This window comes from Gymnoscopelus braueri (assembly GCF_963280865.1).
Source record: "Gymnoscopelus braueri genome assembly, chromosome: 1".
In the NCBI taxonomy this organism is placed as follows: domain Eukaryota; kingdom Metazoa; phylum Chordata; class Actinopteri; order Myctophiformes; family Myctophidae; genus Gymnoscopelus; species Gymnoscopelus braueri.
In genome coordinates, this window is record NC_137603.1 from 29,642,599 (window position 1) to 29,655,397 (window position 12,799).

At 43.4% G+C, this 12,799-nt stretch overlaps 2 protein-coding genes across 2 annotated transcripts in view; both read right to left on the minus strand.

Annotated features, from left to right (window-relative positions):
* Positions 1-12,799, minus strand: part of phlpp2 (PH domain and leucine rich repeat protein phosphatase 2) — a 73,052-nt gene that overhangs the window by 19,818 nt on the left and 40,435 nt on the right. The window contains exons 7-9 of the mRNA XM_080433499.1: positions 6,042-6,188; positions 3,667-3,897; positions 509-711 (exon numbers count right to left, since the gene is read on the minus strand). Coding sequence (XP_080289625.1) covers positions 509-711; positions 3,667-3,897; positions 6,042-6,188 — 581 coding nt within the window. The remainder of the gene's footprint in view (positions 1-508; positions 712-3,666; positions 3,898-6,041; positions 6,189-12,799) is intronic.
* Positions 9,615-12,127, minus strand: LOC308081075 (semaphorin-4E-like; the record flags this gene model as incomplete). The annotated part of the gene is made up of 2 exons (XM_080423133.1): positions 9,615-11,673; positions 12,051-12,127. 2 exons carry the CDS (start codon positions 12,125-12,127, stop codon positions 9,615-9,617), a joined length of 2,136 nt encoding a protein of 711 aa, XP_080279259.1.

Genomic DNA, 12,799 nt, shown 5'->3' on the forward strand with positions numbered 1-12,799 from the left:
TTAAGCCCCTAGAATCAGAACTAAACATGGAGAAGCAGGGTTCACTTTTTAGCCACCACACATCTGCAACAAACTCCTAGCGAACTGCAGGTCTGCTACAACTCTGTTCTTTTAAATCACAGCTATATATCTTTCTGTTTGTAGCTACCTTATATTGAGATTTCTTTACTTTTACTCCTTTGTTTTCATTGTATTCAAAACTGCTTTTATATTGATTTTCTTTGCTTTGTGTACTGTGAATAGGTGTTTCCTATCAGGGAGATAGGTGTTTACTTAATTTTTTTCTTACTTTTTACGTAATTGAATTGTCCTGTTAAGCACATTGAATAACTTTGTTGTTGAAATGTACTATACAAATAAACTTGCCTTGCCTTACAGATCGGTAGCGAAGCATCTGAGCCAATACGTCTGTTTATGGAGCCTTATGTAACCGTATTGCAAAAGGTCCTGAAGCCTCAAGGGGGGGCAGAAGGTAAAATACAAACAAGCTAAAATTAATTTCCCTTACGGTTGCTGCTGGCATTAAGCATGCGCAGGGTGAATCCACTGAGAGTCAGTGTCCCCAGTTGGTTGCGTTGGCAGTGCAGGGTCTCCAGGCTGCAGACGGGGCTGAGATCCAGGCCGGACAGGCTGTTGTCCCTCACGTCTAGCTGGGTCACCTGGTTCACTATCGCCAGGGTCTCGCTTCTCACCCAGCGCAGCCCGTTGAGTCTGCATTAATGGAGCAGCGGGAGGAGAGGACATGCAGTAACATTCATACTTTGTTGTACGATTCTGCCATTTGTGGGAGAGTGAAGGGCTTTTCAGAAGGGTTGCGACACAGGTTACAACGCCTGCGTTCTCGCTTGGATCAGCAGGGTCGCACCGCACTTCATCATGTGAACACACAGACATAAAATTGCTCCGCAAGTAAACGGCAGGCAATCTACACCTGCTTCAGCTGAGTCAAAGCATTGTCCTGCAAGTAGAAAAAACTTGAACCACAATCCAGCTCTTGTCGTGTGCTGCGAACAAGCACGGACGCGACAGTTTCACGGGATTGCAGCCACTTGTCGCTCCACATGTCAGATTGCCTCCATACCTGCCTGCTCGCCTTTTGTTGAAAATGAATTAATGTCTAATTTCAAAACCGAAGGTTAAAGACTTTAACATGAAAAAAAGAGATTGGGTCCTCACGGGTCAATAGAATCCATCCATTTCAGATGCACTTAACTGAGACCCCCGGAAATTCTAATTGTTTTGACCTTTAACCGAGGGACAATATTTTGGACCTAGCTCGAGTCGGGTCTCTGGTTTTCGGTTCCAGGTGGACCCGTGCTACCCTCTACACTGGGGTTAGATGTCAAAACTAGCTAATGAAAAAACATCAAAGATAAAAGTTAGAAGTAAAAATGTTCAAAAGATCATTGAAGATCTTTTATATTGAATGATCATTAGCACAAAGTAACTGATGCTCATTCTCTCATACAAGCTGATGTCAGTTTATGTAAGGTTCACTGCTTTCACAGGCAGATGAGATCCAGCTTCTTCCCTGATCCCTCCCACTCCCTCTAAACAGAACAGAACCGCTGCTTTTATGAGGCAGCCATTTAATCCAACACAGCTCCACTGAGCTGATCTATAAATCCAGCTTGCCGACACAAGTCAATAAAGCTCTAAGTCTCAGGCTGCTGAGGCAGAACTGGGCGGGAACGGACAGAGAGAATGAATAATGGCTAAAGTTTAAACCAGTGACAAGAGTAACACTGTTGGTTTTAAGGAATACATTTTTCTGTCCAAATAAATCAGTTAGATTTAGAGAAGAAAACAGTGGTATTTGTCTTTTTTGTTTTTTATTAATTAAAGGTGAAGCAAGTGATATTTTCTTTCGTTAACATAAGTGTTAAATAGCTCTATATTCTGATAGTAATCATAGAGTGTTTGTTCAGTAACAGTGGTCTCTCCAGTTCTTTAGTAAACAGAAAATGCATTTTCAGGTCGGGGTAACAATTTGATCCAATCAGGAGAGATAAATCATACATGAATCATGATAGTGAAATTGGAAGTGACGACACAACTAAAGGACCAGACCAAATTTGGAAGTGAACACTTTCAGCAACCCACCTGAAAATGTAAAAAAATCGGTTTATTAACCACTTAAACCCCAGCATCCGTATTGTGGGGAAAGCTTTCGCAGAAAATAGCCGATCGACAAGCTCACAACGCGTCAATACAATAACAGAAAACAGAAAAGACACTAGTATAGAGCCCTGAGGGACAACCATATGGGGTTTAAGTGGTTAAGAGCTGGAGAAACAGGAAGACCCCTGTTACTGAACAAAGACTCTAAACAAAAAGGTTATTGCATTGTGATAGTAATGATTGCTATAGAGTCTATATGACTTACACTCCTGGCCCGTGCCCCCACCCCAGGACACGCCACAGAGTCAGGCTGCTGATATTGTGCATGTCGCCTCACTGGAAAGACTCTGTTACACGAAAGAGCCTTAATCAGTGTCATTGGTAACACCTGTGAAGGAAGTAATTGGCCCAATTTCTTTCTTGCCAATATGGTTGCCGTAAATAAAGCCTATTGTGTTCGTTGGAACACCAAGCCAGAGGCGCCACGGAGGATTCGAACCCCAGTCTCCATGGTGGTGGAGAGGAACTTTACCCCTTCGCCACCCAGATGGCCCATAAACTTTTATGTTTGTCTCTGCTGGTCTCTGTCTCTTCCTGTGCTCCTATTCACTGTGTGATTTACTAACATGGGGGGGGGCTCTCTCATTTCATCACTATTGTGGATTGATACTACATTATGCATGCACTGACTGCTGAGGAAGGATAGACGATGAGACAGACAGACAGACAGATAGAGCATCAGGGACAGCAAGCAGAGTGACAGAGAGAGCTCTAGGATTGCAACAGTTAAACTAATTGATTTAATCAATTATAATAAAAAATAATAATAATGAAATACAATAATTGATTAATAATCTATTCCGACGACCACAAAGAGCGTGGTGACATCTGGAGGAGGGGGTTGACAGCCCAAACCACTTCTTCTGAGAGGAAGAACCAAAAAGCTACAGACTGCAGTAAAACTGCAAGGAGGGTTAAAAAATCCATCAAGGCAGAATGAGACGTTTTTGCCCAGTAGCACTGATGACGACGCAACGCACAGAAGAATGCCCACTTCTGGTCAGACGAAGGAGGAGCCAGGCCCGGAGTCAACCCACAGTGTCTAGAGCCTCCAAGTGTCGCCAACACTTGCTGTTAACATCTCACCTGCCACCCTAAACCCTAACCCCTTAGTTAGCACTGTCTCTTACTCCCCTCAAGAGACAGTGGGGGCTGTAGCATGCCACTTGGACACAGGCCGGGGTCTGATCAGCCTCGGTCGGGTCGCCTGGAGGAGGGTGTCAGTTGCAAGACCCGAAACACCCAGTGACTCCAGGTAACAACACTGATGATGTGTCCAAGTTTGTGCATCAGTAGATGTTTTTATTTACCCCCCATCCCTATTTTGGGTATGTCATTATAGGTGTGTGTGTGTGTGTGTGTGTGTGTGTGTGTGTGTGTGTGTGTGTGTGTGTGTGTGTGTGTGTGTGTGTGTGTGTGTGTGTGTGTGTGTGTGTGTGTGTGTGTGTGTGTGTGTGTGTGTGTGTGTGTGTCTGCGTTTTTTACCGAAGGTCGACGTTCTTCAGGTGACTCATTCGGGCCAAGGTGGCCAGCTCCAGACTCTCCACTTTGTTGCCAGCCATGGCCAGCTTGTCCACCCCGCTCAAGCCCTCCAGCACAGCAGGGATGTTGGGGAAGTTATTGAAGGAAAGCCCCAGGCTGTTGAGCTGAGACAGGCCTCCCAGTTCCTCAGGCAGGGAGCTCAAGTGATTTCCATCCAGAGCGAGGGTCTGTAGGCTTAAAAGACACAGACAGAAAAGGCTAGCGAACATTATTTATTTATTTATTTTATTTGGCCACTGCTGCTTAGAATGCTCAATAAAAGGTTCAAGTATCTGCTTGTGGATAATGTGAAATTGCATTCATTTATTGCACATTACACCACTGTTTCTCAATGTTGGTTCCGGGGACCAGCGGTCCTTATCGAACCTTACGGGTCTGTAACTCTGAGAGTTAAAGGGATATTTCACTTTTTTAAAACAGTTTTAAAGTTGCTTGATTCAGTATTTAGATATTTGATATACATTTTATCAGACAGGCCCCCTTCCTATACAAACCCATTGTAACTTCAAACTCCATTTTAAACATGTTAGATCAATCGGAAACACCCGTCCAATTGGTTCTGGTGACTGATATTGTCCTAATAAGTGAGGAGACCGTGTTTTTTCACTTACTTTTTTCATTTATTTTAAATATTTTTGGAAGAAAAAAAAAATACAATAAAAAAATGTAATATAATAAATGAAAAAAGTAATCGAAAAAACACAGCCCCCTCACGTATTAGGAGGGTAGGATGAATCACCAGAACCAAGGACGGGTTTGATGAATCTAACATCTGATGTTAAAAATTGAGTTATAATGGGTTTGTAAAGGAAGGGGGCGTGTCTGATCAAATGAATATCAAATATCTATCAAGGAACTTAAAAACTGTCTGGGGGGCTCACAAAAGCCTGAGTAGACGATAAAATGACCCAAAACCTTTTTGAAAGTGAAATATCCCTTTAAATAAACACTAGGGATTTTGCAGAGCAAAAAACTAAAAGGTCCGTGGCCTAATGCTTATCAAACTGGGGGTCCTTGAAAGGTTGACAATCATTTAACTACTGGAACCACAATCTACACTGTAACAAAACTCAGGGGTGTACAAATGAAACTTACAGTAAGGGTCCATTTGTACACTCTTACAGTTACAGACCCATATGGGTCTATTTGGACACCTGGTGGTCCCTAGACCCAACATTGATAACCAGTGAGCTAGCCAACATAACCTCAAGCTTATGGATGTGAAATTACATGAATTTATTGCATATTACACTATACATGAAAAGTGACGGCAGCATTAAAAGTGGCCTAGATTAGATGCTTAGATGATTTAATGTGGTTACATAATGAAACAGCTGAACTTCACACATTTCACTGACTCCATTAAAGCTGCCGTCCAGATGCAAACTACATTAATTTAGGTTATGAATGCAAGGATTTCTGAAAGGTGAAAAAAATCTAATTAAAATAAATCTCTGTTTAGACATTACGAATAGCATAACAGTTTACCCATCAAATATTCACTGAAATGAAAAGGCAAACCAGGAATGAGCAGAACATTGTAATTTACGTACATCGGATAGACTGTTCCCTCCTTGTCACTTGCAACTAAATCTATATATTCTGATTATGATACTCTGTTTGTTCAGTAACAGGGGTCTCCCTGTATCTCCAGCTCTTTAATAAACAGGTTGCCAATTTCAGTCAATCAGGCGAGATCATTTTAAAGCATTCAAGTTAGAATTTTGTCTGCTCACTTCTTTGTATCATCACATCCAATTTCACTTGTTTATCCTGTCTCCTGTATGAGTTCTCTCTCCTGATTGGCTAAAATTGGTATCCCTTGCCTGAACATTTGGTTTATGTTTACTAAAAGCTGGAGAGACAGGGAGACACCTGTTGCTGAGCAAACACTAATATAATAATGATTACTATCAGAATATAGAGCTATTGAACACTTAACAGGAAATATCACTTACCGCACCATTAAAACTACATTGGGAGGAAAACAAATCTTATATTGTATTATTCTATTGACAGTCTCTCTCTCACTGTCTTTCACAAAGTTTCACTGACACACGTTTTACCTACTTGTGTCATGTACAATCTCTAACCACCCGGTTATTGCCAGTGTCCATTTAGGTAAATCAACAACTAACAGTCATAAAATAAAGTACAATAGGGGTAATTAAAAAAGGCATCAACAGTAAGTAAATGGTAAATGTACTAAGTAAATGACCAGTGAAAAGAAACAAATCACAATGAACAGTTTTAAAAATGTAGACAGACACACAGAGGACCTAATATTTAGAGTGAGTGTGCATGTTGGTGTGCCGCACCTTTGCAGGTTGCCTATCTGCACAGGGACTGTGTGGAGACCATTGCAGGAGAGGTTGAGTTCCGTCAAGGTCCGAATCTCACACACAGACTCAGGGAACACACCCAGACGGTTGTGAGACAGGTTTAGGCTCTTCAGCTGGGAGAACCTGACATGAAAAGAAGAAGATTAGTCAGATTAGAGTTTAGTCTTCGTTGTAAATGTATTCTCCTGTCATTCATTCATTTTCTCCGCCAGGCTGAAGGCGGGGCCCAGACTATGTTTTTGCCTCCGTCCGTCCGTCCGTGTGTGTATTTGTCTGTCTGTGTACTGCTAATTTCTGGCACTGTTGGACTGATCGGTGTGAAACTGTGCACACACTCCCTAGCGGTCCAGGCGCATACGCTGGCAATCCAGCGTGTCACGGGTTCGACTCCCGATCCCGACGACCTTTCCTGTGTGTCACCCCCCATCTCTCTCCCCATTTCCGATTGCCGTGACACTTCACATTGGCCTGTTACAGCGCCACCAGGAGGCAGACTTTTGCAACAAAAAATGTTTGCTATTACTCCCTTTTGTCCAAACATCATGCAAATCGGTACACATTATCTCTATAGTCATGTCATCAAGACGGACCTGTCCGATTTTCCATATTTCATCCTGTTTGGCTAAGTTTGACTTCTACAACCTGGCCTAGTGGAGACCTGTGCTTCGAGGAGCACATTTTTCTAGTTAACATTTATTTCCGCAAAATCTGAGCGGGCTGTGTGATGTCACCGATCCCTTGAAACAATCACGGTACGATGGTATGCAAATTGGCCACTTGCTGAAACTTGAAACCACTTTACTTTGAGCAAAGGTGATGGGTGGGGCACGAGGCCTCTGATATTTGCATATTTGAATATTCATAGATAGGTAATTTCTAGATGTGGGAGAAAGAGTGCTTCTAGCCCCTTTTCAGAGATTTTTGTTTTTATTTTTTGATCGTACCATTTTTACATACTTTAAAACATGTCTGGAGGGGGACTTCAACTAACGCTAATTATGGTGCCTGGGTGGCGCAGGGGTAAAGTACCTGCCCACCACCACAGAGAGGCTTTGATCGGGGAGGGAAGCCAGACAAGGAGGATGATCTTTGTCGCTGCACATAGTATAGGCTGAGGTGATGGTGGAGTGTTGAACGAGGCGCTATGTCCTCCCAGTGCCACTAGGGTACAACAGTTGCAACACAGAAATGTTTGGGGAGGAATTAATTGGCATAAAGAGGGGGTCAAAATAATACATTAACATTATTATATATATTTAAAATAATAATAATAATCCAACACTAATTGTTATGCTCGTTCTAGCCAGGATCATAGTTTTCAGTTTTCACACTCTGACGTGACTGATGTGAGGTTAAGTACTAGAAACTCATGTTTATCCCACAACGTGGAGTTATGGTACATTTAAAGCAGATATACGTATCATCACTATGTCCCATCCTGAGAAGAGAGAAGAGGTGATTTACTGTACCTCCACGTCCGATCAAATCACTACAAATACCGTAGACCTTTTTGAGAAGCCTGGATATGCTTGGGGAGATTTTGTCATATACAAGACATTATTGCTTATGTTATGAATGTGGCAACGTTTGTTCCTGAAATTAGAAGTATTGGTTTTCTAAAGAGAGTGTATCAAAGAGGCATACTCTGCTGCAAGCTGAGAAGAACATTTACATTTCAGTCTATAACATAACATATATAGCAGCATATTCTTTATGCCTCTACCTGAGCCTCCTTCCTCTATGCCATTACCTCCCTTCTTTGATCATATTTTTAGAAACAGGATGTTTCTTTGGTCTGTGCTCTAGTATGGGTTGTGACTCATGGCGGCAGCCATCACTGTTGCTGGCAGCACATGACAACACGGGTGACATGGGCGACACAGAGGACGCCTCAATGACGCTGTGTGCTCCTGTCCCTTCCATTCACCACCATGCATCACTTCATTCATCACAACCCAGTCAGCTGGAAGGCTTTCACAGATGTGTGAACAGGCAGTAATAGTAGCATGTTATCATATGCTGTATTTCACATGTGTGTGAACATGCAGTAGCATTATTGCTCATGTTGTATTTGCAGCTGAGACCTGAGAATAAACACTGTATGAGCTAACAACGAACTATTTCAAAATAAGTTAATCAAAATGTGTGGTTTTTCACTTAAGCTAACTCTACTATTTAGGATGTGTCATCATAATAATGATTTTAGAGATCCTTGTAAGTTATGAGATATAATGTCTCAATTGAGCCCCATTCTCTAGTCTAAACTCATGTATTTCTCTTTTATTTCCAGTGTTTTAGACTATTGTTTCAGATTTGTTAAGCTGGTACAAACACAAATAAGAGAATGTAATGTGAAAGTGGGAGGGTTGGGTGTGTGAGTGCATGTAGGCTTTTTTTTTAAATAAGATTTTCTGTAAAAATCACAATGGTCAGTGTAATCCAATACCTGTTCAGAGAGTCTGTGGTTGAATTCTATGTTTTGCCATGAATTTAAATATTAAGTTAAACTTACTTGAAATCACACAATCTGATCCATAATACAGAAAGGTCTATATATCAGTGGTTCCCAAACTTTTTAGCTTGAGACCCAACAGAAAAAGTTGATGTCTCCCTGGGACCCAAACCAGTGAAGATAGCCGATCTACAATGGTTGTAGATCATCTATTTTACTTTGTCTTATTTTATATATTTTTTTTTACAATTTAGAAAATGTAGGAAACGATAAAAGGGGATAATTACTCACAACCCATAAAAATGGGTCCTGACCCCACACTGCTGTGAGGTATACTGAATATTGCCTTATTTAGGCTGCGTCAACGGGTCTCCCTGGGTCCCAAACCAGTGTAGCCGATCTACAATATCACAACGTGTCATATCGCGACACGTTTTGAGGTTGTATTTTTACTTTGTCTTAAGTTTTCATTTTTTTGGGGAGAATTTCTTTTATTTTTAATATATATATATTTATTTGTTTTTGGCTTTTCTGCCTTTCTGCCTTTATTGATAGTTAAGTGTAGATGGACAGGAAAGAGGGAGAGAGAAACGGGGAGAGAAACGCAGCAAAGGTCGTCGGGAACGGGACTCGAACACGCTGTCAGGCTATTAGAGCCTAGGTGCCCGGACCGCTAGGCTTTATATTTTTATTTAAGCATTTTTGGGCGGTGAAACCGCCCCTATATGTGAGGTTTGGACATCGACATTCGCTGCACTGTGATTGGCCACCATTGTACCCCCCCACCCATTGTACCCCCCCAACCCTGCGCTGTGATTGGCCACCATTGTACCCCCCTAACCCTGCACCGTGATTGGCCAATCACAGTCTATTCAGGACTGTGATTGGCTAGTGAAACATGACACATGTGCATAGCCCTATAAATAGGACTATGCACTTAAAGAATACACATTTATGTTTTTTTTTAAGTTAGGGTTGTACAATGGTTGGTCCACAATATTACTTTTCTTCCATCACTTCTTCCATCACTGTGATGACCACTGTGACCACACCGCCCACTTCACTGATTTCTTTCTATGCTGCGTCGCACGACAGTGTCACACACCGGAAACAGTAGTGGTAGTAGTGGGATTCAGGAGCTTCCCAAAATATTCTCTGCAGCGGTTCCACATTAAAATGCCAATGAGGGATAGAACCAACAGAGACAGCAGAACCACGGAAACTATAAGACCAACAGTGAGGGGCTGTAGTGGTTCTGCAACGTCCACTGTAGGACGACCATCAGTGTGGGGCTGTAGTCGATACACTGCCATGGTCCTCTTGTAGATTCTGTTGTTGACCTGCTCTATGGAGTCACAGGTGTACAAGCCAGCATCTGATTCTGAGGTGTGTAGAATGACAAGGTGCCCATTGTAGATGTTGTATTTGCTGTCGGAGTGAAGTGTTTGGTCCGACAAATGCCAGTGGACCTGCGCCAAGTTGGAGTCTGGCTGGCAAGGTAGAAGAATATTGTTCCCTGGAACCAGGGTGACGTCTTCAGCTACTACTACTGGCTCTTCTGAATGAGGACATTGTGAAATGTCCCCCTTCTTTAGACTCTGAATGGCAGTGTCAGAGGAAGACAAGCTGGAGACTTGGCGGCAGAGATCAGAGGTGGAGTCCCAGGCACAGTAAGGGTCTCTGGCCAGGACACAGTCCACACAGGACTCATAGCGACTGCAGTCACTGACTGGCATCTGAACAGCACCAAACTCTGATCCTGCATACAGCTGGCCCTTGCTGGAAGAGAGGCGCAGAGTCTGAACAGGATTAGGGTCCTCATACAGCTGAATCTCTTCAATAATGAACATCTCCCCAGCGTAGTTTACAGCCTTCTGAATGTAGCCGTTTTCTGTGCCGATGAACATAACTGGGTATCTCTCTCCATCTAGTGCCAACACAGTATCCACTACAATTCGAGTCATCAAGGGCCCCTTTTTCACCACCAGCGGACCCCCTGTGAGTGGCCGAACAGTCTCATCCAAGATGGGCTTTTCCCGGATGAACTGCTGGGATTTCACATTTTTAGGGTCCAATGAGCGTTTGGTGCAAGATCCTGGTCTGCTCGTGACATACTGATTTGGCACAGCAACCGGGTCCCTCACCCACCTTTCCTTCCCTGATGTTTCAAGCATGACAGGCTTCTTAAAATGTCCTTCATTGAACACCTTTTCAACGTCAGACACGCTGTATGCACATACTGCAGACATGTTTGACGAGCTCGGCTGAGGTGTAAAGACGGCATAGAAGACACTCTTTTTCCAGTTGTGGTGTTTAAGCAGGAACACATCCTGGACAAGGGAGGGCAGGCTGCCGGCCTCTACAGAGCAGTCGAGGGGAGCCTTCAGGAACGAAGTCCATCTGTTCTGCAAGATCTGTTCTCCTCCCATATCCCCTTTGCAGACACGAGCCACTCTTGACACCATGAGTTTGCTGTCAAAGTCATATTCCACAGCATTCTCTGTGAAGAACAAGTAGACCTTATCATCATCACCTTCACCGTCACTACTGGCATCGCCTTCACTTTGGTCCATGTAGATGAATTTGGGATCATTGAGCCATGAGTCCTTGACCTCAGTCTTCAACGCAGGTGTGCTGAACCTACTAAAACGGTATTCAGTGCCCAAGAAGTTGGTTGCTGTAGCAGAATACAGGACATTTCCAACCATGAGGGAGGAGGAACTATGGGTAGGATTGTAGGGACACTTCTCTTTACCCTCCTCCAGCTCTTTCTCCAGACTAAACTTTCCATCAGAATACGTCATGTAACCGCATTTCGGATTGAAAGCATTTGTCCCGCACACATACATTCTGGTGTCATCCAGTGTGTGCAGGATCCGAATGTAGTTACGGCATTCCACCTCACGATCTCGTCCCTTGCCCGCACACTCATTCCGCTTATCTTCGGTAACTGGCCAATATTCCGCAGCCTTCTTGTCAGTGATGTCGTCGATATTCAGGGCGTAGATTGCATCTCTGGCCCCAAGAAGCAGCAGACCCAAATCCTCTCTCATGAGCATGGTGGTGTAGTTCCAAACGCCATCCTCTCTGAACATCTTCAGCTCGTTGTGGTAGGCCACAGTCTTTCGTGGAATGCTGTCGCGACTGTTGAATCCGCTACAGGGCAGGGGGAGAAGAAATCCACAAAGAATCCACAAGGCATAGAGAATGCTGAAGGAAAACCGGAGAGACATGGCTTAGTGTAAAATGATAAGAAATGTATCTCTTCTTGTCTCTCGCTTTGGCTTTGTCCGTATCCGTGTATCTGTGTCATCAATATATATTTAACCTACAAGCCCTTTTATACGTTTGTCTGACATCACACTCTGGTCTGGTCTGGTCTGACATCAGCCGACCTGGTCTGACATCACACACAACACAAACCGTTGCCATGCATGCCTAGCAATGCCGATTTTCTCAGGCGCCCTTGCAGTTCCCCAATGAATGTCAGTGTGTGTGTTGCTGTCCATCGCGTATTTCGAGAACCATCTGACCGATCGACTTCAAACTCAGCATGCATATCGTCGAGGACCCGAGGGAGAGCGATGCCCGGCGTGAAGTTTGTCGGCATGTGTTAGTCCAGAACCACCTATCCGACCGATATGCCCATACATGGGCATATATGGAGATCCGGTTGTGCTATGACGTCATATCGATGATATCAGAGATCTCCATATATGGGAATTAAAGGGACACAGATAGACAATACAAAAATCTCCCTCTATGGGCATAAAAGGGACACATAGGCAGACGGACAATTACATTGATCTCCATATATGGGCATCCTATTAAAACTGGCTTAAGGGAGGGCCGGCGGGTGGCACGCTCATGTCACCATGACTCAGCCATTACCAAATAAGGAGTTCCCAATGCAGCTATGCCCAAATATGGAGTGTGTTGTCTAACCTCAATGTGTCGTCATGGCATCAGGTGCAAATAAATCAGTCAGCTCCAAAGGGGGCATGCCCATATATGGGCATTTACTGATTACATCAGGGATCTCCAAAAATGGGCATAAAAGGGGACAAGACAGATACAGAGATCTCCATATATGGGCATATCAGCATGCCCATATATGGGCATATATTGATGACATCAGGGATCTCTGTATATGGGCATAAAAGGGACAAGGACTGACAGATACAGAGATGTCCATATATGGACAAAAAAGGGACTCTCCATATATGGGCATAAAATGGACAAGGACTGATACAGAGATCTCCATATTGTCATATCAGCATGA